General features: G+C 34.1%; 1 protein-coding gene across 1 annotated transcript; it reads left to right on the forward strand.

Annotated features, from left to right (window-relative positions):
• Positions 1-9,244: 9,244 nt before the first annotated feature.
• On the forward strand, positions 9,245-19,740 carry LOC115444616 (hydroxylysine kinase). Its single transcript, XM_030170457.2, has 7 exons — positions 9,245-9,371; positions 11,753-12,040; positions 12,739-12,938; positions 16,574-16,693; positions 17,366-17,481; positions 18,797-18,986; positions 19,246-19,740. The coding sequence occupies exons 1-7, from the start codon at positions 9,260-9,262 to the stop codon at positions 19,444-19,446; spliced, it is 1,227 nt and encodes a 408-aa protein (XP_030026317.1). The 5' UTR covers positions 9,245-9,259; the 3' UTR covers positions 19,447-19,740.
• Positions 19,741-26,673: the final 6,933 nt, after the last annotated feature.

Here is a 26,673-nt window from a genome sequence, read left to right on the forward strand (position 1 = left end):
GAATTCTTGAGCCGTTTCGTTAATGGTGTCGTTTGTAAAGGTTTTTTCCCCTGGGCCCTTATTCTGTATGATAGTGTAAACGCGTAACGCGGCCGTGTCATGTTATCTTCGAGAAAAGTGCGTGGAATGGTATTCTGTAAGCCAAATTTCTATAGTCCTAAACATGATACGTTGTGTTACGTGCTTGTTACGCACTGTTAAAATAACGTGCGGGATAAAGAACAAGGCCCCTGGTCTGTAGTGAGTAGGGTTTGGATGTTAGGTAATGTGGATTCTAGATGTTAATTAATGAATGTAATTTGCAAGTTTGTATATTTAGACGAGTTATATGTATGGCTTTGTACTTAATTATTGTTTTTAGTTATAAAATAAATTGTATAACTGAGGTTGATACTTCACAATTCGGTCATTTATGAAGAAATTTGTTTTTTTTTTCAAAAGAATATACCACGAGATTGGTCTCAATGATTTTTTTCAAAATCGCTTTAGTAGTTTGGTTTTAAATCTTGTGACGTTTTTAGTTAGATATGATGTTTTTGCATCTACTTTTTACTTACTTATATATACAGTGTATGAAAAGGTGTTATGGTGTATATTATACACCATAACACCTTTTCCCTTTTCAGGGGTAGGCAGAGGTGTAATACATCAGCTCGATAATCGTATTGTGAGCGAAACACAACTACGCCATTGAGACTATTTTTAAGTAACACAATAAAAAAACAAAAAAAAAATTACAAAAAATTAAACCGCCTTCAAAAACCACTAAAAACCAAAAAAGTTATTTAACATAACTGGTATATACTGGTTACCAATTTTGCAGTCGGTGCCTAATTAAAATGCTGGGAAAGCTAGTTAATTAAATTAACAAATGTATGAAAATAAATTTTAATTTGTCACCGAACGCCTTGAAGTAGGTAATTATAACAAAGCATGTAATAATAAACTTTGTACGTAAGTACATATACAATAATTGAACCCATATTGTAACTTATTTGATCATTTAGCGTTTCCATACGAAATTTCGTATGCAAACTTACGTCAAACATTCTTACAAAGCATCCACCGATATTTGACCCCTACATATAAAATGATCATATGACTCCACAGGTCACCACAAACTGGACGAAAATAATACTTTGACAGAATCTTGTTTAACGCGCGACGTGCCTTCAGTCTGTTTAAAATACGACAAATTTAATTGTTACATTGCAAAATAAATTTCGTGCGAATATAAACTGAATTGCGAGGAAATAAAATACTATTCAGTTTAGTCGGCTGCAAAACAAAGTTTGTTCGAACATCCTTAAGGCAAAACACTCACAGATAGAAATCTTGTTAAGGGGCATGTCTTTTCCAGTCTCTTTTGTCTACAATTACTCCCTTTGTGGTCTCGAGAGTATATTTATCTCTTTCTAACGTGTGAAAAATTATACATGCATCCCTCTCGTTGCTCTTTGGCAATCCAATTTGAGATTTCCGCTTGCGTTTGTTATGTTTTTTCTTTTTTATCTTTCGCTTAAAGATATAGTAAAGGTGAGGTTTTAGATCATTCAGTAAGGTACAAGAAATGAAATGCTTAAGATTTTAAAAACATTTATCGATTTCAACATAGCCTGAGAATAATCCTTATTTATATTAAAATAGGTATCAATTTAGCTGGACACATTGCAAATATCTACCTATGACATGGTGACCAAGCACTATTAAATAGGCCATCAGTTTTACATGGTGTAGGAGGCGTTAAGTTCGAATCGCGGTTAGGGAAAAGTGATATTATGTTTTTCTATCCCTTATCAGCACGGAGTATGGAATTTGGTTCTAGAGAATTATAATATGGCAATAGTCTCATACCCTGTCGTAGTTGTGCCTCTAACTACCCCTTCGGATAAATAAGGACGCGATAATGTGTGTGCTAATAATGACAAATTAGTTTTCCCCGAGACTCGCCGAGCTTCACTGCTCGGTGTCATAATAAGTGCCACTGCTAATCCTGGCTTACAGGAGCTGTACTGGTGGGTGTGAGGGCGGGAAAGTCTCTGGCGCTAATAACATTTAATACTATATCAATCAAATGAAATTTACTTGAAACTCGCGAACCAGGCTTTCTATTTTTCACATATTTGGCAGAAAGCATCGCAGGTCCTTTGTTTTTCATCTAGTGTCTCTTCTATAACTATAATTTTATTAGTTTATGTTAAAAATACATTCAATATCAATAACACATTTTTCAAAGCGCCATTTGTCACGTCAATTGCGTATTTTTTAACGAATCAAATATTGAATTCGGAACTTAAACGCAATCGAACACTGTTGAAAGTATTTCAAATATGAAAAAAAATACTTTTTAATTTTTTGTGACGCGGTTGCTATTCAGCCAGTTTCAACTAAAGAGTTGGAAATATAAACAATCATGTGGAATGTATTTTTTAGAACTTATGGTTGAATTGAATGATCAGAATATTTGAACGGATGAGTATTTTTTTTTGGCAGAAATCGTCGCGAGCACAATTATAGTAATCTAGATTATAATACTAGTAACTCTAGTTTTCGATTGCGGTTCCATTCGCGAATGAATATATCAAAAATGTGTTTTTTGGGTAAAACATATTCGTTGGAATTCTGGCTTATAAAAATTAATACCTATCAAGTATCAAGTGAAAAATCTTATACGAAACTTCAACAAAGTATCGTGCACCAATCCTTCAACCCGTTTTCCGCAAAATAAAACTAGCCACGCAAACCAACCCTCCGTAATAAAAGGGGTGAAAAATATCATCTAAACGTCAAAACCAAATAATTTAAAAACGATATCCACCCCACATGGGAAATTGTTACGGCGCGTGTCACGGATTAGCGCCATCTTGCGGTGCGGTAATTAAATTTCGCGCCAAAAAGAATTCGAATCAAATTGCGTGGTTAATTCTTTTGTAGTTTTAATTGGTCATATTGGATTAAATGTCAGTTTGAGGAATGTGTATATGTTAGATAAATAGACTGGACGGGTTAAGTGACCTCTTCTGTTTCTATTACGCTGTCTAAGACGCTTTTCCCCGTATTCATAAACATCACTATGAGGACGCATAGCAGTGGCGAAAGGTGAAGTTTTCCAAAAGGGAATTCGACACAATATATTTAAACCATTTATTTTTCTACACACACATAATAACAAAAAAGTATAAAAACACACACACACACACAGTTAACAATATTAGGCATATAACGGATATATTCCATGAAGTCTGATAGAAGGGTTGTCAGCGCAGTATACGCTGTTAAACAGCATTGATTTTCAGCTGTACCCCAGATTTTTAGCTGTACCCGAGGCACTTATATGCATAAATAATAATAATAATAATATCAGCCCTGTATTATACACTTGCCCACTGCTGAGCACGGGCCTCCTCTACTACTGAGAGGGATTAGACCTTAGTCCACCACGCTGGCCTAGTGCGGATTGGTAGACTACACACACCCGCGAAATTCCTACAGAGAACTTCTCAGATATGCAGGTTTCCTCACGATGTTTTCCTTCACCGTTATATGCATAAATGCGGTCTGCAAATCGTTCTAATGATAATTAAATTCTTAATAAAGGGAAGCCGACAGGAATCGGACCTTTCACCACTGACGCACAGCGCACCCGAACGCATAGGTATCGGCATTTCATAGTTTTTTGGCTTTGTTTAGATTTATCTAATAGACAACTGAAGTAAAGTTATAATCTTAAAGTTAGCTAATTACTGCGTCCCTATGGCTACGCACTGCGAAGGCTGTCGTGCCGAAAGCTTTGAGGAACTGATTTATTGTATAGTACTGCCGTGTATGGTAAGTAACGTTTGTAGGGAAGCTAGTACGTAGAAACTTGTGGGTTGAATTTTTACCGTTATACTTATAAATTCATGAGTACTAATATAATAATTTAAGCAGTAATCTGTTAACCTATTAACTGTCTTATCCGTTTTGAGAATTAGATATATTCGGCGGCGGACGAACATTGTAAAATAGATCCTAAATACTAAGTATTGCTTGTAGCTCCGCCGACGTGAAATCTTTAGCCGGAATATATGTAATACAGTGACTTTATTTAAATCGTATGTTGTCTTAATTTAGGACAAAGTCTATCAGTATGTCAAATTTCATCGAAATTCGATCAGCAGTCTTTGCATTTATCATCGTCGAAGAATCAGAAGAAGATAGATCCAACAAAATGCCATATTATAAAGCCACATGTATTAACTTAAGTCCTAATTGTAATTTTTTTTTCTTTAATTTTACAGAGTAAAAGAAATTAATTTTATAATTACTCTGTGAACGTGTAGCGACATCTGACGTCCAATAGCATACTCAATAATTTAAGAAATAATTTTATAGCAGTGACATCTATTGAACAATAGCAAAACAATTTAATACTGTAGCTAACCAATTCATAATTTAGTTTCCAATAACATTTTGCATGAACGGAAAAAGAAAAAGATCTACGTTGCTTTTAACACACCTACATAATAACATTATGAAGTTTATTATTATCTTTCATAGTACTCATATTATACACTACAATGTCCTTCAAACAGGACCTAAATAATGCCTGCACAATGCATATCGCTGCTTGGCGAAAAAATATACAAAACTGTAGTAGGTGCTTAACTAGACTTGCATATGAGAGCTATCATTTAACTTTGACAGGATATTAGTGATCTATTTATTGAGCGGACAGCGCCCGTATAAGATATCCTGGTAGGTCATCGACCCCGGCGAGGACTAATCAATTGACGTATCACATCTGTCAAGATGAATGATTGCAAACTTTCCGTTAGACTGATTATAAGGTCACGCCTATATCATCATCAGGGTAGGCAGGGGAGATTACCTTTCTACAATTCACCTGGACTACACACTTTTCTATCTCATGTTATAGAACGATTCCCATAACGGGTGCAAATTTCATTTTGGGATAAGTTATATATTATATGGGAATCTATGACCTCACCAGTATTTAATTTTTAAATTTAAATTGCATTTCATCACTTTTGTGTCCATACTTTCAAATATTTGACCAAAATGTTCTACAAACTACACAGTACCTAAATTATAATGAGTGAATTTCAGTCTTAAGAATCTTTTTCGCCTAATCTCACGTAGTTTCATCACATAAAACAAAGAGTAGCGTTTGTTTATCATTCTCTGGTTGGATCTGATACCTTATCATTGTTTTGTCACACGACATAGAGTATTAAAAGAGTAGTCATATTTTTGCATAAAATTAAATACGATTTTGTTTTTACCTCAAGTAATTGTTTAGGTAAAAGTAAAAAAAATATCTCTAATTTAAAAAAAAGACCTGTTAATTGTTTGCGCCTAAGAAATAATACACGGAATTTGGAACACTATTCGACTGTCATTTCCAAAATTATTGTATGAACACTATTTTAGAAAATAATTTAGCTTTTTAAATGTAATACTTAATTCAATATTATTTTATATTCTTCGAGCATATGTTAACTAAAATAAATACCATAGTGATCCACGTAAGTGTGTCGCATTCCGGGATCAGACTGTGTATATCTGGTTCCAACAGGCCGGCATAATTGTGTTGAGGGGTAATCATCACACGTCATTCGACATTCTATTGGACCCTACTCTACCATCAGGTGTAGATATAAATTTACGTATAATATATATATATATATATATATATATATATATATATATATATATATATATATATATATATATATATATATATATATAGATACTTTCTAGATTAAGTATTCTTTGCGTAAGAATTAGATGACAAAAAGAATATTAACTACTATGTAACTTACTTATTGAGTTTGAAATAATGTTATGAAAATATTGGAATAGTGTGTAATATTAATATTTATTTTTATGGCCGTCATGTGTAATATACAAAATAGTTACAATATGTGCAATAATAACTTCATCTCGGACGTACACGACTTTAATTATTACAACAATAATAAAGCTTTATTCTTAGGTTTTTTTTTTTTTTTTTTTTTTTTATTCGGCACGGCGATTTAACCCCACTATAAGTAGAGTGGGGTCCAATAGATTGATAGGATGTCAAGAGATGAGTGCCTGTCGGCAATCGACACAATTATGCCGGCCTGTTGGAGCCGGATATACACAGGCTGATCCCGGAACGCGACACACTTACGTGGGCCACTATGGTGGATTTTAACGTCTTGTGTACGGTCGCTGTCCGGTCGGATATAAAATATATCCTACCACCAACAAGTAAAAAACAATTATGGCGTGTTTTATAAAAAGATAATATTATTATGCTTTTTATGTTTATACACTCTCGGGTGAAAGCTTTTGTGAAGGCAAAGTTTGATATTATTGTACTATTTTACGCCACAGAGACAATAAAAAATATGTTCTCAGCGTATTCCTTGGCCTTGCTTTAGACTTTGCTTAGTTATTATTCTTAACGCCGAACACAACTGATTATAGAAGCTGTGAATATCACAGAAGGGTTCCACATGAAATTGTTACCGAAGTTTACTGAGCATTGTGGTACTTAACATCTACCGTAAAGGTGACGAGCGAACTTTTAATTGTAATCTTTGGTAAGTTCCGCTAATATTTTAAGAGTTATGAGTTAATCTCCAAATAATAATCCACTTGCCTACCGTCATAAGGTGCTTCGAACAACTTCTTCCATCTTCAAAAACGCCCTCTCTGCGATACTTAGTCTATATCTAAGAAGAGAGTCGTTCATATCTGAGTTGTCTGACATAAAAATAGCAGTCGGCGATCGTTATCAGTCAACAAACAAATCTTTAGCGGCTGTCATCGCTTGTAAACAAGGACAATGGACTTTACACGTAACATTTAATTTACAGATCAAATATTTCCACCGAAAACTGATTCACAGAATGGAGTTATTCGCCATGTTTATTTGATTCATTGAATAGAAATTGGGAATGGCTGAGATAAAAAAATATTAGGAGAATATTGTTCACTCTATTATGGCATTATATTGTAAACAAATTAGTAATTTATTCACGTTTAAATATAAAAAGCAGATGTTAATGTTAATTGTTTCTTGTAGAGTCGATTCGTAATTTAATTTTAGTAGGGCATAGGTTTAAGGAAGACAATCTAGTCTTAATTTAATTTAGTGCTTAAGTATTATTATTATGTAATGATTGTGTTATGTGTTATGCTTTTTGTTAAAGAAATAAAAAAATATATATAATATTATAATTACCATAATTAGCTAATGTCTCCTTACCCTTGTATCATCCTCTTCCAGTGACCGTCCTGAGCCGAGGTTCGTACCCTGTTAGTGGGTTACCCTCAGGTTGCTTAATTTTCAAGGGTTGCGAACGCCTAAAGCGCTCACCCAAAAAGTCCAGTGTGTTTGTATAAGCTGACCCTTATCGAGCTAACATATGTATAGTCAAGATAAAGAAAAGGTAAGGTCCAAAAAGAGCTCATCATAACAAATTTTTTATTCAGTTTAATAATTATATATTTTCTATGTTTGCACCAGGTATGTGGTCCGTGGCGGCCTCTTCAATAAGGTTTAAGAGTATTGTGTATGTTTACAATTATGTTCAAATTGTGTTAAAATTGTAATGACTATTTTAATTGTGTAATTATTTTCTATTTTCCCTCATTGAAATGTAATTAGCGTTATATGTTTTTCGCATATAACATTATTTAGTTTGAATTGATGATAGAATCCGAAAATTAGTTTAATTTCAATGTCTAACATTCGCGTAAATATAAGAAATCATTATAATTTTCTCCCGTTTCGAAGACGTTGCAGCCTTCATGGTCACGCAGGGAATCTGCAATCTAAATTATGAAAGTTAAATCAGCTAATTAAAAAATTATATCTTCTCATTTGTTGTTTAAGCAAAGCTAATCTCGTATTGCCGAGGCCTCCCAGTGCGCAGTTAAATTAACATGCACTCGTTCATTAACTACATTAATACGCTTACTAATCATTCCCTGCTATTTCACACACTGACGCCTTTTATTCCCGAATCGGTAAGCAGAGTCGCAACTGCTGCACTCTACTATCTGATGCAACTGATCTATCTCGAACACTAGTAATTTTATATTAAAGTAGACTTCAGTATTTTTTATGGACACGGTTATTTGATCCCTCTGCACCTGATGGTAAGTGGAGTGGAGTCCAGTAAAATGTCGACTGACGAGACACACAATTATGTCGGCCTGTTGGCACTGGATATACACAGGCTGATCCCGGAACGCGACAAGCTTAGGAGGGCCACTATGGCGGGTTTAACACCTTGCGTACGGTGGTTGCTATCCGGGCGGATATAAAATATATCCTACCACCAGCAAAACTAACCTAACTTATTTTAGAGCACAATTATATAGAGACAATCTTAACTAATTAATTATTTAAAGGCATTTTGTCTAAGGTCCGTGGAATTGGAACCTATGGCCTTCGTGTAAACAATATGTTGCAAAAGGGCTAAGAGGGCCAGAAACTTTAGTACCAAATAACAATGAAATAAATTGTCTCTATTTTCGCCTATCGACATATCAATCGTGATAGATTCGTTTATTTCACGTCGTTTAGCGAGTGCGTCGACATCTCACCCGCGAATCGTGGAGTCACGATGTTCGCGTCCCAGACTCTATTACGTATCTTTATAACCATTATTGAACATGTCATAGAAATAAATGATTGGCTATTGCCAATCACCAGAGTTAGTTCATCAGAGTTGAGTTATTCTAATTATTATCTATTGTCTATAATGTATGTTCTAATTAAATTACACATTTACGATGTTCATCTTTTCCCTTCACGTGTGCCAAATTTCATAATTCTAGGTCAACGGTAAGTTATTATATAATTTAGGTATTGATTCTCTTCTGAAATCGCAAAATATGTGACAAAACGGTCATATCTTTTGATACCGTTGGCTTACAAGTTGTTATTTTACAGCTGTAAGATCGTAGGTCTGAGCATTTGATATTTAAAATTGGAAACCTCTACGCGTTCTTGAGAAGAATGGCCTTGATATACAGACGGACAACGAAGTGATCCTATAAGGCTTATATATGAGGTACAGAACCCTAATGAAAAAATTTAGAGGCAAATTAAAACACTTCACAAGAGTTACAGACGTATACAGATTAGTTGTATTCGTTTTTCAAATATATTTTTTTATTATGATATGGACAAATTGCTTTACAAGAGTTGCATAAGAGACTGTCAAATAGCCATCGATTTCTATGAAGATACGTAATGGCGTCTCGCGTTTATCTCTGTCGCCTCACATACTGGGATTGTGTATTGAAACAGATCGCATCCAACCACCGACTAAAGAGGATATCACTAATATTTGGAATTTGTGTCAGTGAGTATATACTTTTTTGTGATGGAACTTTTTGGGTGTTTAAAATTTGTGTTGTAACATTCTTATTTTAAAAAGGTAACGATTTTTTTTTGTGGCATGGTTAGTAAATTTTTTTTTAATTAATTTTTTTAGTTCTATTTTTCTTTATTACGTAAGTTTTATATGTTGATAGACAGTTGAAAAAAATATTATTTTTTAAATATTTGTGATTTATTTAAATAAAGTCATTAAAGCCATTTTTGTTGGACAAGAAATTAGAAAATTGCATTTTAATAAATACGATATACTTGGTATTTTTATTATTAAGACTTTATTGTTTGCACAAAATACCTACTATAATGAGTATTTATTTAATAAGAGACATATATAAATTCTTTCAATTACAATAACAATAAAAAATTATACATTACCTTAGTAAGTAAAACAATAGGTTATTGTTCCCAAATAAATAAATAACACACTGTCAAAAGTAGACTTTTAAATACTCAATTTATTCCTAAGAATATCACTATTCTATAGTTTTGCATCATGTGATAACAGTTTCACCAAGCGTCTGACAGGCGGCGACACTTGTCATATAAAGTTATTTATAGCATAATAAACAAATTACTATTAATTTAAGTATTTTTGAATCCATTTCCCGAACAGGAATCATTGATACAATTTTATTTTAACCTTGAAATGATGTAATATCCAAGTTTGATTTAAAGCGAGGTTATTGGAAATAGCATTTATGGTTTCATACTTCGTTGTAGCCTATTGGGTGTTTCCACAATAGGTGCCGTGAGAATAATACCACATGGGGATTATTGATTTTGATTTATGATTACAAATGGTTAAATTGGTTTGAAGCTTTATTAACAAAGACATTAAAGTATAAAGTTAGCTGTAGACCGGATATCCAAGCCACATTTTCGCTCCAATTATTATTATTATTATTAAATGGTAATAAGTCGTTGTCTTATTTGAAATGTCCGTGTACCAAGATGTCACAGCGTTTTAAATATTAATACAAAAATAATATATTTACAGAAAATATTCTAATATTCGCATTAAAATCGTGCAAATTTTAATATGGGCTAAATATTAAGTATTTTACATTGATGTTTTACTATTTTAAAGGAGATTGAGTAACAATTACATAAACGCAAAATTTTTGTATGTGATATTCCCAATATCCGCTCTATATAATCTTAGAACTCATGTTTATTAATAAATAAAAGAAATTAATTCGCAAAGCTATGAAATTATAGGAATAATTTTTATTCGTGAATTTAGTATGTAGAAATTTTTTGCGTAGGATCGGAGGCGGTTGGAAAGAAGTGCTAATCAGTGACTAATATACTTACTCATGTTATAGAAAATACGATGATATCTATGTATTGACGTTTATCGGTTAAATAGCCTTTGCTCGGGCTTCACACGCGTGGAAAAGTTTTGTCCGGGATAAAAGTCCGGCTTTCTATTTTCCCGGGATAAAATGGAGCCAATATTTTAAGTAATACCTCTAGTAATACATCGATGAAAACAGCATTAAATTCCATGCAGTAGTTTTTGTGTGATGCGTGTACAAACATAGAGACAAACAACAGACAAAAATTGTAAAAACTCTATTTTGCTTTGGTTGCTCTACTAAAAAAAAACAAAAATATAAGTTTTTCTTAACTATCTATTATGTATAGATATCGGCCTGCTACAGTTTTATTGTATGTAATAAAAATATTATGTTTTCCCGGCTTGTTCTCTGTACAATAGTTTTAAAATGATTATTTTGTGCTTTATATTCGTAAGCCTATTATTAACATCAGGTAGAATGTGGCCGGCAAGGTGATTACGACCACTGAGTGACAGTTTTGTTGCTCTTTGTGTAACAGAAACGTGGAAACAAGTGAATAAATCTGACGTTAAGTGCTCTCTAACCATACACTCATAATTCCATAAGAATTAAGACCAAAACAGCGATTGGAAGGGAAGGGGGGTTGTACAAAAAGAACAGGAATAAGGAAGTCTAAGTGTTTGTTTGGGTTATTGCAAATCTTACATTTTGATGATCACCTCACAGGGAATCGTTCTTGCAATTTAATTCCTCAGTTACTCGTTAAGTCAGAGAGGGCAGATAACGATTCTGCAAGATGTTTGCAGATGATTGATTATGTATTATCAGTAGAAGATAAGATAATAATGTACACAACACAATAAAAATAACACAAACGTTCTAGAATAAACTGAAGTTTTTTTCTGAGATACATTAAGAATCTGCTGGGCTTTTCTAGAATCTTTGTAATTTCATATTTCGTACTTGATTGGCCAAACAGTCCAAACGTTTGACCAAATATCCCAATGCAATGAGTTGTATGTAACAATGTCTTCTCTTCGAACAGAAATGGCAGACCAACGTTTTCTGGAGCCTGGGAAGGTGATTCGCCCCATAATAGACCACGAAGGCGTCAAGCTCCTAGTAGAACGGCTGTACGGCATCTCAGTGCTAGAGCTAACTGAACTCAACGGCTATGATGATAAGAATTACAAGATCATCGAAGATCCCAATGTGAAGAATCCGTTGATTACCAACCATTGCCCACATGGGTATGTCCTGAAGATCATGAACTCTATGGACTCTGAGAATGTCACGGTTGTGGAGGCGCAAAACGAGATTATGAACTTTTTGGGTGAGTATTTTCAAAATTGATTAAATGATAATGGTCTCTAAATTCTAGTAAGCAGTGACAGCATAGGGAGTTTAACGGACTGCTAGGATGAGTCCGCGTGTAAAACCTAAAGGAACGCACCTCTGACTTATCTCAAGTTAGTAAGTGTGTATTTTCTGTGAATTGAGTGGGCAAATCATCGTATAAGAATTTCGAGGGTAAGTCAAGTATGCCAATCTGCACTAGGTTAGCGTGGTGGATGAATGCCTTGTCCCGCTCAGTAGTAGAAGAACCTCGTGCGCAGCAGTGGAACGTCACATAATGAAGAGCAGATATCAAAATAAAAAATTGTAGTTGCAGCACATCAACGTACAGCAGGATGATTAAATGTATTTTTGTAACTAAACGCTGAGACGAGAAAGGCACTTAACTGGTTATTTATAGCTCTATTTATACCCATAGAATACGTTTACAATTAAGAATTTGAACTATAAAGTTTCCTTCTCTGAAAAAACTGTACACATTAGCAGCAACAGATGCACATTAATATTAAGCAGCTAAACTAAACATGACATTATTGGAATGGTACGTTACCTTAACCGATACAACTCCAAGAAAACTGTCTCAGGAGACAGTATATAAATCTGTAGTATCCACTCAAACTTTTGATGAAACCTGCGATCTAAGACAATAAAGTCATGTTAATCGAATAATTCTAGCTACCCGCTCTGTAACCTGCCCGAAGCCGATCCGCAATGTGTTCGGGCACCTGCACTCCGTGGAGAACATCGGCGGGAAGAAGCACGCTGTCCGCCTACTGGAGTATGTTCCTGGTGAACTCCTGAAGGACGTGCCCAAGTCCGAGCCGCTGCTGTACCAGCTGGGCGAGTTTGTTGCTAACTTGGATAATAAGTTGCAGGTGAGAAAGGAATTTAAGGGCTACATTGGCTTTTGACTTTTGCTAAGTATTGTTATAGACTACTAATAAAGATTCATAATTAACGCCTACCCTCCCTATCTGATTAACTACCCCTAAAAAAGTTATAGTATTAGCTGCATTAAATAAGACACCAATCTACTTAGGAATTTTTACGTGAATTTATAAAATATTCATTTTTGTTCATATGAATTCAAGTAAACCTTCTAAATTTTATTTTAGTGAAAAAAAACGTTTGTTCATAAGAAGAGAAAACTTTAAGAGCTATTTGAAATTTGTTCAGCTATTTTGCGCTGACTGCACGATCAAGAGTCTCTTGTTATTAAACGATTCCCACATAAATATTAATAATACGAAAAATCACGAATACGTTATCAGTTAACGGAAAGAAATTAAGGACTACCAAAAATACTAAAAACCAATCTATTACTTACGTCGTCGGTTTTTTACGAGGCAATAATAGCCAAATTTGTTTGTATAATTTATACAACCTTTAGACTGTTCCGTAGATTTTCTGCATAGATAAATGTTCTACTTGACTGACTACTGGCTTTCTTGTCTAAAATTTCCTAAAGAACTTAAGGAATATTGTCATATCACAAGAATCGTCTTTGAACTTCATGTTAATTTGAACATATTCAGTCTTACTTATAACAATTTCGCAAAGCTATATGTGCTTCGTTACGTCTTGACTATTGTGCTGCTTAATTTTTTCTTACTCAAAAACTTGGACTACAAAAACAAAAATGATGAATAAATTTAAGCAACGCATAACAAAGTTAACATCAGAGCAAATTATAATAATCGAAATTCATTTTTGATTTTAATCACAGTACCGCGCCTTTACAATAATATTTAACCTCAAAACACAAATTTATTCGTTCAGCTATAAGTCAAAACCTTCAAGCCCCTTAAGTAGTTTAAACTAGGAACCGGTGATGTTTTTGACAGCTATTTAACCAATTCTTAACCAACTCTTAAAGCTAAAACAAGTTTACAAGTAAGACTGATTATCTAGGAAGCACTCTTAACAGCTAAGATGTCCATTTTAAATGCATCAAGCATCACTTGATGAACATGTCATCACTTTTAAGCAGAAAATTGGTTGATCGTCAATTTAAATGGTCAATAAGCTCAAGGGGCCTATCTTGGATAAAGCAGTGGTGCCGAAAGTGAAGTTTCTTATCAATTTATTGAAATTAAACGTACTCTAAAGGGCTTAACCTTGAAGGAGAGCACTGGACTCAATTGGCTTCAGGTTAACCAGTTATCTACCTTTGATAGTAACTTAAACTATATATGTCGCGTTAAACAGCATCAGCCATAGCAGATTATAGCTATATATCTTTGAGTATATCAAGGTTTGCTAATACCAGTAAATTGCCTGTCATTGTATAGCAATTATGGTAGAACTGCTATTATATGACCTAGCATTGGACTAACAAAATACGTACACTGCATATCGTACTTGCTAGCTCCCTCCAGCAAAACAGGGCGCTATCTGTTTTTTAGGAACTATCTACTCACAATTTATAAGATATAAAAAAAATATCATGCTTCTACAATACGTCATCTTAACTTTGATAGTTTTAATTTTTTGATAATGTGTAATGAAAGAACAAAAGAAAGAAAGAAAATATTGTAACAAGCAGGATTAAAAAAATAATTACAAAAAGAAAACACTTACATAAATTTACTCGTCACAAAAATGACCCCAACTCAGCATATGCTCATAGTAACCAGTGCTGATCTTTCGCTGGGCCGTTTGGTGATGTCACGAGTGCCAAAAACATATATGTTAACATATACAATTTAAATATAAAATTTTATAAAGAATATTATGGTAGTTTAAAATTCCCAAACAGTTAGCTCTGTTATTAATTTTTTTTAAAGAAATTATTTGTAAATCCGCATATTCCTGTCGTAACTTGTGCGCCGAAAACGTTTGAAACGAATGCTCAAGGTCATTTGTTTGGGAGAGGGTCTTAATCTTATTCATTTAGTTCTCTTTTAACGATCTAATGGTAAAAATATAAGGAAATTCCGGGCAATTAGAATGTAAAGCCTAACATCAAATTTAAAGAAAGAAAGAAGTTTATTGTTGGAACAAGGATAAAAAATAAATCTCAAAATCCTACATAACATAAACAATTATTGCAACAACAATGGGCCTCCTATGCAGCTTTATACTGTAATACCACCTATGTAATACAAATAAATAGTATTAGTTATTTTAAATTCTGGGTCGTGTTGCTGCATGTGTTGGAGCTACACAGGCGAGCAATTTGCTCGTCTAGAGACAAGTATAAAAATACCATCAACTATTTACTCGTTTGCCCTTCTTATTGCGAATATAGGTACCTATTAAAGTTATTACTGTCAGAGCACGTGTCACTCAGTCAACGGATATACAAAATTGCGGTTTACATTACATAATTACCTCATACGGGACGGATTTAGTATAGCTTCGTGGAGGTCGGACCCACGGTAAGGAATTTATAATTAAATCAATATAATTAAATAGGTTTTTTTTTTTATGAAAAGTTAGTTTTTTTTATCACCAAAATATATGACACTAATATTCATATAACTTTGAACAGCCAGCCTTACTATTCATTGATTTTCGAATAGAGAAAAATATTTGGCGTATCTTACGAAAATAAAATCGTCTCAATGAAAATGTAATTTTGTTACAATGGCCAAATGTCCAAAATATTTATATCAAATGCAAAGAATAAAATAAGACCCCCAAGGCAGAGTCTAAATCCGCTCAATATTCCTCTAAGGACATTGTATTGTGTCTATCATGGCCACTTCGTACTATTGTTCATAACCTAGTTAACTGAAAATATGTGTAACCATAGATACGGCAAGTGCATACATTGTAGCCAGTGTAACTACTGGACAATAGACTTAACATCTCATATCTTAGGATGGCGAGCGCTGTGGAATACCAAACAATACTTGTGATTCAAGGTGCTGGATGGTGTTTTTATTGTTACAGGGCGGCAGCGTCGGATCTTGAATTTTTTCGAGGCGGGGCAAAATTTGAAAAGTGACCCCCCACCCACCTATATTTTTATTTTTGTCATCAATAAATCAATCAATAATTTTAGTATTGAATGTACTGCATCTCTCAGTAGTCGAAGTTGCGTTAATGATGTGTTATGTATTCGTCTGCCAAGTTTGAATTTGCGCTCTCAGCTAGCCCACCCTTAGATCCAGGGCTGTAGGGCGGTCATATCGCTGACCATCAGGCGAACGGCAAACTCGTCTCGTCATTCAAAGCAATAAAAAAAATAAACATGTACCATTGCTATTTTTGAAGTAAAGTAAATCTATTTTATTTATTTTCGTAAAGAGAAAAAAACTTTGTAAAGAACACCAAAAGATTCGTTTCGTTCACTTACTTTCGTGTCTGATTGAAGAAAACAAGAGATAAGAGTACAAAAACTGTGACATTTTTTTACAAATAGATACCTTGTTCCGTATGTAACGTAACAAAATTTTCTAAAAACTGTTTTTACACGGCTCTCTTAATAGCCCTTATAAAATTGCATCTATATGACCAAAATAAATATTAATTTCAATGAATTAAAAATCATTTTCTATTGCAGAACTTCAATCATTCCGGCCTGGTTTCTCGCCAGCATATCTGGATGCTGACCATGGTCCCGGAGCTGGATAAGTTCAAATACGTCATCAAGGATTCGGAAAAACTGGACTTAGTTGAAGAAGTAAGTAATTGTTAAAAATTAAGTATATCGACGATGAGGGGGCTAATTGACTTAAGAGACATTTATAATAATATAATATCAGCCCTATATTATATACTTGCCCACTGCTGAGCACGGGCCTCCTCTACTACTGAGAGGGATTAGGCCTTAGTCCACCACGCTGGCCTAGTGCGGATTGGTAGACTTCACACACCCTCGAAATTCCAAGCGACATTTAGTTTCGAGAAATTGAGACTTAGTTAAAAAAAACGGAGAATATCCCGTGTTGTTTGACAGCATGTAAAGCTGTTGCTCTAGCGCCTAATAACTATCTCTAGTCATGTCGGATTGCTGTCTCACCGAACTATGAGAGTGAATGAACAGAGGGTGCACCTGTGTATTGCACTATAATATCTCGCGCGTCTCTAGCTGATCTCTGTTGAAATTCGGCTAGTTGCAATTGGAGCGGTTTTTAGGAATAAAAACTCAATGACGCCTTATTGTTAATGTTGTAAATGGTGCAAATGGTTTTTTTTTCTGGTTTGTGGAAATTAAGAGTTTCTTTTTATATGTTCAATGTAGGAGATAAAAATAATCTCTTATTCCGATAACCCTGCAAATATCTATTATAGATTCTAATTTGTTTTTCACTTCAGCCTACAAGGAGTTTCTAAGGGTTTTCATTGTTTCCAGGTCATAGAGGAGTACAAATACGCGATAGTGCCGCGAATGGACGAGCTGGAGAAGGGAGTCATCCATGGTGATGTAAATGAGATGAACGTGCTGGTCAGCTTGAAACCTGGCGGCAGGTATGTATAATGAACAGAATGTGTAGTTAGTTTTGATTTGTATTCGTTTGCTTGCTTGCTTTAACTAGAATAGGATTTTAAATATATATTAAAATCAGTCTATCGAATTCATTTTATGCAGTAGCTAGCGTTTCGAGAACTTGAATTCAAAATAAATTTCGAGTTACTAATGAATTACTGTTCTTTGTAACATATTGTCAGATAGGCACCTAATTAAGAAATTGATAAAAAAATATCAAAAATGAAATTCCATTAAATTTGTTAATATAGTTGTATAATTTAATTTGTTTGTAAGTCGATTAATATTCATAATTTATTTATATTGAAGTAATTACACTTAGGGCTCTGAATAAAGGAGTGTTGAAGGTATGCAACAAGATTCTTGACGGTATCCTGCTGAGGTAAGCCAAGTCTGCAGATCTTTCCTTCGCTTCAAACTTGGCTTGCCTCTAAATAACTAAAACTAACAACGCAAAGATTACAGCGCCATCTGTTGAAAATAGATTGCACTTATGTAAAGCTTGATAAAGCGCCATCTATCGATATGTGAAAAACCACGTTAATTAAAAAAAATTGAAACAAAAGTTGAATTCTTTATTGTCCTTCGAACTATTGTCAAAGAAATTATAATTTAACCAAATATATATCGGTTTAAATTTCAGCAAATTTAATTTAAAATATCCATACTAAAACTGCAATAAAATGTATCAATAAATTATTTTAAAATGCACCGTAATGTAGGTATATAGCACCAAAATTTATGTGGGGTCATTTGGAAAAATTATATGTTTGTAAAATTAATTTTAATTAACTTACGTACAATTTAAGTATAAATATTCAAGTAGGCACCCTATTATCAATAGTTTTTAGTGCCGAATAAAAACGCAGTCTAAAATGTTGAAACCCTCCACAAATCTACCTCCTTTTGAACAAATGCCTTCTAAGTCGTTATTTCTTTATGTTTTTTACTCGTTCACGTCAAAGTGACCCCACTGAATACTCTTAAATAGTGAACGTGTATGAACTACATATAAGTGGCAGCAGACACAACCGACACAAGAGTTACAGTGTGGATAAAAATAAATATAATGTATTTATATATATTTTTAATATCAGAAAAGGTTATTTTCCACTTATTAATAATTTACGACAAAGCGAGGTATTGATAGGCAAGAAGATTCACATGGCACCAGCCGTTGGCAGAGCTTTTCTCGTGTCGATGTTGTCGTTCATGCTCTCTATAATAGTGTATCAGAATATAACATAGTAAATTCAATCTCCGCTAGATGTCGCTAATCCAAATTTTCTTCTTCAGCGCATCAGACTACCGCATCTCAGGCATCATCGACTTCGGAGACATCCAGTACTCATACTACGTGTTTGAGCTGGCCATCACTATGACGTACATGATGCTGCTGACTGGGGACCTGAAGTCTGGCGGTATTGTCCTGGCCGGGTACACTGTGAACAGGAGATTGCTTGATGATGAATATAGGCTCCTGAAGGTAAGGGATTCTAAAATACATATTTGGAGAACTAAGATCAACGATCTGCGATTCCAATTAGTAAGTTCATAGCCTGTATCGTGTAGTAATTGTAACTGGTACGTGACTAGATATAACTGGCCATACTGTCGGAGGAATTAATAGTTCCTTATTTACATTAGAAATAAACGAGGATTAGATAAAAAAAAATAGAGAAAAGAAGCTAAAAGCCAAAGCTGCAAAACAATGTTTTTAATTAACTACTTGTATCAATTTCTAGACTCTCATCTCTGCGCGTCTAGTCCAGAGTTTGATTCTCGGCGCGTACACGATCGAGCAAGACCCGAACAACACGTACGTCAGTTCTACTGAGAAGGCTAATGGCTGGGAACTACTTCGCAAGCTTAGGAAGAGCAAGCCTGATGAAGACGATCCTACAAACTGGAAGGCCATCGCCAATGAATACTTGACTAGGAGCTAAAGCTGCTGAGATATCTCAAACTGTCGAGATATCTCCAACGTTCGAGATATCTAAAACGTTCGAGTAACATTGAGCAATAATTTGTAAAGTATATTTTAAAGATTAAATATTATTATTTCTTTGTATATAGTATGTTGTCAGAATAAGGAATAATTTACAAAAAAAGTTGCGATTAATTTTCTTATTATTTACGTAAGTCAATTGCGAATAATGCAAAGTAATGTTGTTACTTAGTTGTTAATAGATAATTATAACATATATTTTTGTAGTATTAATAAAGACTGTTTTAAAATACAAACTGATATAATTTAAGAAGCCCCAATACAATAAAAGCAAAACAACTTTTTTAATCATGCAGCTGTAATGGTGCAGAGTGCCATCTAGTGTAATTATAATACATTTCTAGTATAAAATACAGATAGAAACTACTAGATGGCGCTAAAAAGTTTTTAAAACGTCTGCGAGATGGCAGTAGTTCGAGTTGACTTTTAAATTTAAAAACTCATTGTAACAACAAAAAGTAATTGTAGTGATTGGTATGATAACTTAATAAATAACTTTCAACATTTACCATAAAATATAATATATGAATGTAGTACTTACCTAAATCATTGAAAAATATCAAATTTTAAATTTCTTCTTCGAAATAAAGCAAAGATATGTTTTTTTACCATTTTTTTATAATTGTTAGGGCCAACGAGAAAATAGGTCGTCTGATGATAAGTGATTTATTATCGTCGTTGCTCATAAACGTACAGAATACTAAAGGGCGTAACCAGTCTTAGAGGGAATAAGCTTATTTATTGAAAACGCCTTAAGCGTATTGTCTTATTTATTTATTTATAAATTCAATAAAAGTTTACAGGACTTGGCCAAAACACTTACATCTAACAATATAATCTAACTCTAAATTTAATAATAACAACAAAATAATTAAAATTATTTCCAATACTTAACTTACTAAGGAAAATTTTAAAGCGTTTATAAAAATAACTACTTTTGAAAATACAAGCGAAGAGGTTTAGCTTGCTGTATTTTAACTCACCCAATACTCAGTACAACTATAATCACTTATTATAAATCAAAGAATGTTAAATGAATAAGGGTCAAAAGTTCAATAAAAGAGATACTAAACCATTTGTAACTTAAAAAAGTTTCGACTTAAATTAATCTAATAACTATTATTAATAGTAATTAAAATTAAATTGCATTGATTTACGAGAGAAAGCAATCTCGTTTGAGTTCGTAGGTCGGGAACATAAATTATTAAGTACTATTTTTTGTTCACGGTTCCGTTCGTGTTAAATATGTTACCATTTTAAAAAATGCGTATACTCCTTTTTAACCGACTTCATAAATATGTTACCTTTACTTAGTCATTAGTATATTATCTATATAATTTTTTATTGCCTTTAATGATGAGACGAGCTTGCCGTTCGCCTGATGGTAAACGATACGACCGCCCATAAACAGTAGAAATACCATCCAACACCTTAAATTATAAAGTATTGTTTGGTATTTCACTGCGCTCGCAATCCTAAGATATGAGATGTTAAGTGTCGTTATTACCTAGAATTACAAAGTATTGTTTGGTATTCCACTGCGCTCACCATCCTGAGACATGGGATGTTGAGTGTCATTGTGTCCAGTAGTTACACTGGCTACAATGTCCTAATCGGAACACAATTGTGACTACACACTGCTGCTTGGCGGCAGAAATAGACATTGCGGTGATGCCTACCCACGCGGACTTTCACATATGAGAGACCTACCACTAATATAATAGGTAAATTAAAATTCTTTTTTGTTTTATAGAGGTTTTTGAAGACAATTTAATTTTTAATTTATTAATTGTAATAGATAGCACAATGGTTAACACAGATTATTTATTTATAATGATTTGTAAAGGCATGGTGCAGCGCTTATTACTAAAGCCCAAATTAGGAGCACATTCGTTACAGCCCTACATTACCATACAATGGTGACAGGTAACAAGATAAGGTAGAATTTATCGCCCACTAGCCGTGACACGCGGCTTCACTCGGTATAGAAGCTGTGTTTGCCTTTGTATAAATCTTGAAATTAAACTAATTTTCCGGATTCTATCGCGGTTTTTTGGATTTTATTTTTCTTCCGACGTATCAAAGACTTTGCAGCCTTCATGGTCACGCGGGGACCATGAAGGCTGCAGTCTTCAAATCAATTAAAATCCGGAAAATTAGTTTAATTTCAATGTCTAACATTCGCTTAAACATAAGAAGTCATTTTGTATAAATCTTCTTTGAGGTAAGTGCAATGTGTATGTTGTAAGTGTGTCGCGTTCCGGGATCAGCCTGCGTATACTCGGCTCCAACAGACACAAACTGTCGAAGGATCATCTCTCGTCAGTCGACATTCTACTGGATTCCACTCCACTTACCATCAGGTGTGGTCAATTTGTCGTGTCTGTATAGAAAAAAATGCTGCCACGATAGCGTAGATGTGTTGCACACGGTACGCCAGTAAGAGGTCTCGGGTTAGAATCTCGGGTCGGGCAAACTGATATTACGGTTTTGCTCTATCACCCAGTCTGGAAGTTGTATATGGCGATAGGCTCCCCGATCACATCATGGAACGGAACGTACACGGTAGGTAGAATGTATCCTAGTTGCACCTCTGCCTACCCTTCGGGGATTAAAGGCTTGTGTGCGTTTTTTAATAACGTATAGGTACAGTTAACCATACATTAGCTGAATTGATTGAAAATTTTAAATACCATACCAGTCATCGAAATCCACATTTATATCTATGAACACACTAATCTCAGGAAGATATAAATAAATAGGGTATACTTAGTTGTTATGTAGAGAATATATTTATGCCGTAAAAGTTTTTTCACGCGTGCGGAGCTGCAGGCGAAAGCTAGTATTAAATAAAAGGTATATGTGTTTTTACGTAACTGCAAATTAATTATAATATTTCTCAAACTTAAGAACTGAGGAAAAACCCAAAAAAATATATGGAAGTTTTTTTATAAGTAACAAAACATCCAGCGAAAGTAACTGGAACGAGTTTCAATAATTGTACGAATCTTGCTTAATTACAGAAATTGAAAGTCGAACGCTAACACGATTTGCGCGAGCCGAATTTATTAATTGATATGATGTAATTATATTGATACATACTAATGTAAAAAAGCAGCGATAGCCTAGTTGGGTATGGAACGGACTGCCGAGACGAATGTCCGCAGGTTCGAATCGAATGACATCAGTTGGAAATCGCACACATCTCTGAAGTTTCTAAAAAAATATGTGTGTATTCTTTGTGAATTATCGCTCGCTTTAACGATGAAGGAAAACATCGTAACGAATCCTGTATACTTGAGAAGTTCTCTGTAGGAATTTTGAGGGTGTGTGAAGTCTATCAATCCGCATTGGGTCAGCGTGGTAGACTAAGGCCCAATCCCTCTCAGTAGTAGAGTAAGCCCGTGCCTAGGAGTAGGTCAATATATAATAAAGGGCTGCATCTTTTTATTCGTTCTTCGAGCCAATTTGTAATTATATGTACAGGTACGTGACTATAGCAAATAGTGCGCCGTTTTTATGTGCCATTTTGTAAGTGTATGACGCGTCTATTTGTAAAACGTCATTGCATATTAGCATATTTTTTGTAAATATATCATTTTTGTAGCTGTGACGTCTTGTCACACGGAAATCAAATAAGACAACGACTTATTACCAATAGGTACTAACTTGGAGCAAAAATTTTATCCTAATGTCCAGTCTATAACTAACTATACAATTGAATGTCTTTGTAGTTTCATTTTAGTCCACTACAAGACTGTTTATAACATTTACACCTCTTTATTCTAAAATTATTGTTAACATATATATCCGCACATTTCAATATGGCGCGTCATGTTACATGTTAATAGTTAGTGTTCGTGATAGGTCCTCCGTGATCATAGCTGTCTGATTTGTGTGCGTACAGTCAGGAGGAATAACATTAGAAGAATCAGGGTATATTAATATCATGGTTGTAGTCAGTTTAATTACTGGACATGAGACTTAACATCTCACGTCTCAGGATGGCGTGCGATGGTATACCAAACAATACTTTGCAATTTAAGGTGTTGGTGTTTCTAATGTTAATGGGCGGTCGTATCGCTTAACATCAGGCGAAAGGCAAGCTCGTCTCGATATTCAAAGAAATAAAAAAAAATGGTTTTTGGGAGTGCTCAATGAGGGTATGTAAACTCCTATTATGATATGGCATTTCTTTGTGTTCAAAATATTCTTGTGTGTTCTCTTGTAATCCTTCTTGGAGCGGTCAGAAATAGGTAATGTTTTTCTTCGAAAAACGCACTTGAAAACAAATAATAATGGAAAATAATTAATACTAATATTGAAAGACGAAAACTTTGTGAGTTTGTTTGTAGTGTTTGTATCTTTGAAATTACTGAACCGATTTTAAAAATTCTTTCACTGATAGGAAGCTGTATTACTCCCGAACATTATAGGCTATTTTTTTCGGATAAAGTTTTCACGCGGGCGAAGCCGACGGCAATTGCTAGTTTTTAATAATCATACAATGATTTCGTTCTGAGACTTAGATACCGCTTGTTTTGAGCTTATATTGCTGATTTAGCGCACACATTACCAATTATAATTCCAGTAATTACTAAATTGTGCAAACCGCTTAGGCTGAAGGCGTTTCTTACAGGGAAGTTAAAAATAACCAAATTGTCTTACCGAAATACGAACATTAAAGATGTTTGGATGATTGTTGGAAGAATAGGAACTGAACAGATCTTGATATTTGGTATGTAGATAAACCATGTCTTAGAATAACATATACGCCACATTTTATCTCTGATTTGGGTGTTTATTACAAGTAAACTTAAAAAGCTGAACAGATATTGATATATGGCACATTAATAAACGATATCTTGGAATAATTTGAATATTTGTCACATATATAGACCATGAATTTACATACAAATTATTTTTAATCCCCGAAAATAGTTTCGTTATCTCGGTAAAAAATTTCCTACGGGCGAAGTCGCGAACAACACCTAGTGCAATAGTAATGTAATATTTTTGTGTCCGACTGTACCTCACACGCGTTCGTGACTGCCTCTCTATGCTGACTAGTGACTGACGGGTTAATATAACTCTTGTAGTAATTAATCCAACCAAACGACGTGGCGATGCAGATTTATGTCAGATGCATCAAACGACGTCAGTTGTACCGTATAGGTTCGATTCCCACGTGGGGCAATATTTTTTTCTTTTACATAATAATTTTAATATGTATTTGTTTCGGATATGTGTCTTTGATATGATTATATTTAATAGGTCTTTTAGCAGACTTAAGGTGGTAGCTCAAGGTCCATTTTCATACATTTTGTTTCGGCTTTAATCTGGGTAACTAAACAAGTATTGGCAAGTAAAGAATTTAAATTCACGTCTAGTTAGTGATTAGTTCTCGCAGTTGAAAGAAAAATGTAAAAATAATTAATAATCATGGATATTTCTGCCTTTAAAATTTCGTCATATTAGATTTTAAAGGCCGAAATATCCATGATTATTAATTATTTTTACGTTTTTCTTTCAACTGCGAGAACTAATCACTAACTAGACGTGAATTTAAATTCTTTACTTGCCAATACTTGTTTAGTTACCCAGATTAAAGCTGAAACAAAATGTATGAAAATGGACCTTGAGGTATCGCCTTAATTTCTAATAAAACGTATTGCAAAATTCGAATACTATAAAATATTTTTCCTCAACGTCTGTCATCGGGAGATGTAATTAATTTGTAATTTAACTGAACTCACGCTAATCGGATTATGATTACAGATCATACGATAGTCTCCCGTCACTTTGACGGCTTTCAACTTTGAACACACCGCTTCAATTAGGCAGGGGAAACGTAATGATGACCGGACACAACCTTAATAATATAATAAATTTTTTGTGCTGATTTAGATGAAATTTTGCACCTGGGTAAGGTTTGCTGGCGACTTTGCCCGGGTTATAAACCTTTCCTTGATTAAAAGTCGCAATTTATACTTGTACTTAAAAAAAAATAACAGAAAAATTTACCGCCTCCCAAATCCACTAAATATCAAAACCAAAATAACATTACCTATACACCAGTTATTAATTTTGGAGTCGTTGCCTAAAATATCGTATATTTGTTAACGTATTTAGATAAATAAACAATGTTAACAATTTAAATAATTTCTACCTAAGCTATCTAGCTTAATATTATTAATAAATCACGAATACTCCAAGTCGGTTAAAAATGATGGATTTCTGAAGTAACAAACATAAAAATAAAAACAAAAGAAAACACGTCGAATGGAGAACCTCCTAATTTTTATAAATTCGGTTAAAAAGACCCTAATTCGAAGCTGGGAATATAACCTAGTATAGTATCACTTTGGTTCATAAATATTTTTATAACTCTATGACGACTGCCTAAAGACAATATACAACATCTCCGAAATTCCTTTGAATGACGAGACAAGCTTGCCGTTCGCTCAATGGTAAGTAATACGACCGTCCATAAATAGTAGAAACACTATCAAATACCTTGAATTACAAAGTATAGTTTGTTATTCCACTGCGCTCATCGTCCTGAGACATGAGATGTTGAGTCTTATTATGTCCAGTAGTTACACTGGCTACAATGTCCTTCAAACCGGAACACAGCAGTCACTGCATACTGCTGCTCGGCGGCAGAAATAGACGTTGTGGTGGTACCTATCCAGGCGGACTTTCGAATATGAGACCACCAGTAAAGTACATTTCTGCATTTGGTGTCCCTAATTGGTGCAGCTACCCTACCTTGGTTTAGAAAGTGTAGAACACATACCCACTAATTTAATTATGTAACAATATGTCGAGTCACAAATTTAACTTATTTTAAATCTTTAATGATATGTTTACGATGTTAAACATTAAAATAAAATAATTATTTTTCGGATTTTATCGCGATTTTTATAATTTTCTGCTGACGTTTCGAAAACTGCAGCCTTCATGGTCACGGCGCGGACTCCTTTTTCTTCTTTGGCAAGTTAGTCACCTTTCCCCTTACGTCTGTTATCACCAATGTCTCTGCGAACAAATGACTACAGTTTACATGAATTTTAAACTGATAGTAGTTGAAGCAGTCATTGTTGTGTAGCGTTTCTTGGTAACAAGTTGACGCTTGCGCAACATCACAATATTTTCGTATATG

The sequence above is a fragment of the Manduca sexta genome, chromosome 5, assembly GCF_014839805.1.
Source record: "Manduca sexta isolate Smith_Timp_Sample1 chromosome 5, JHU_Msex_v1.0, whole genome shotgun sequence".
NCBI classification, from domain to species: domain Eukaryota; kingdom Metazoa; phylum Arthropoda; class Insecta; order Lepidoptera; family Sphingidae; genus Manduca; species Manduca sexta.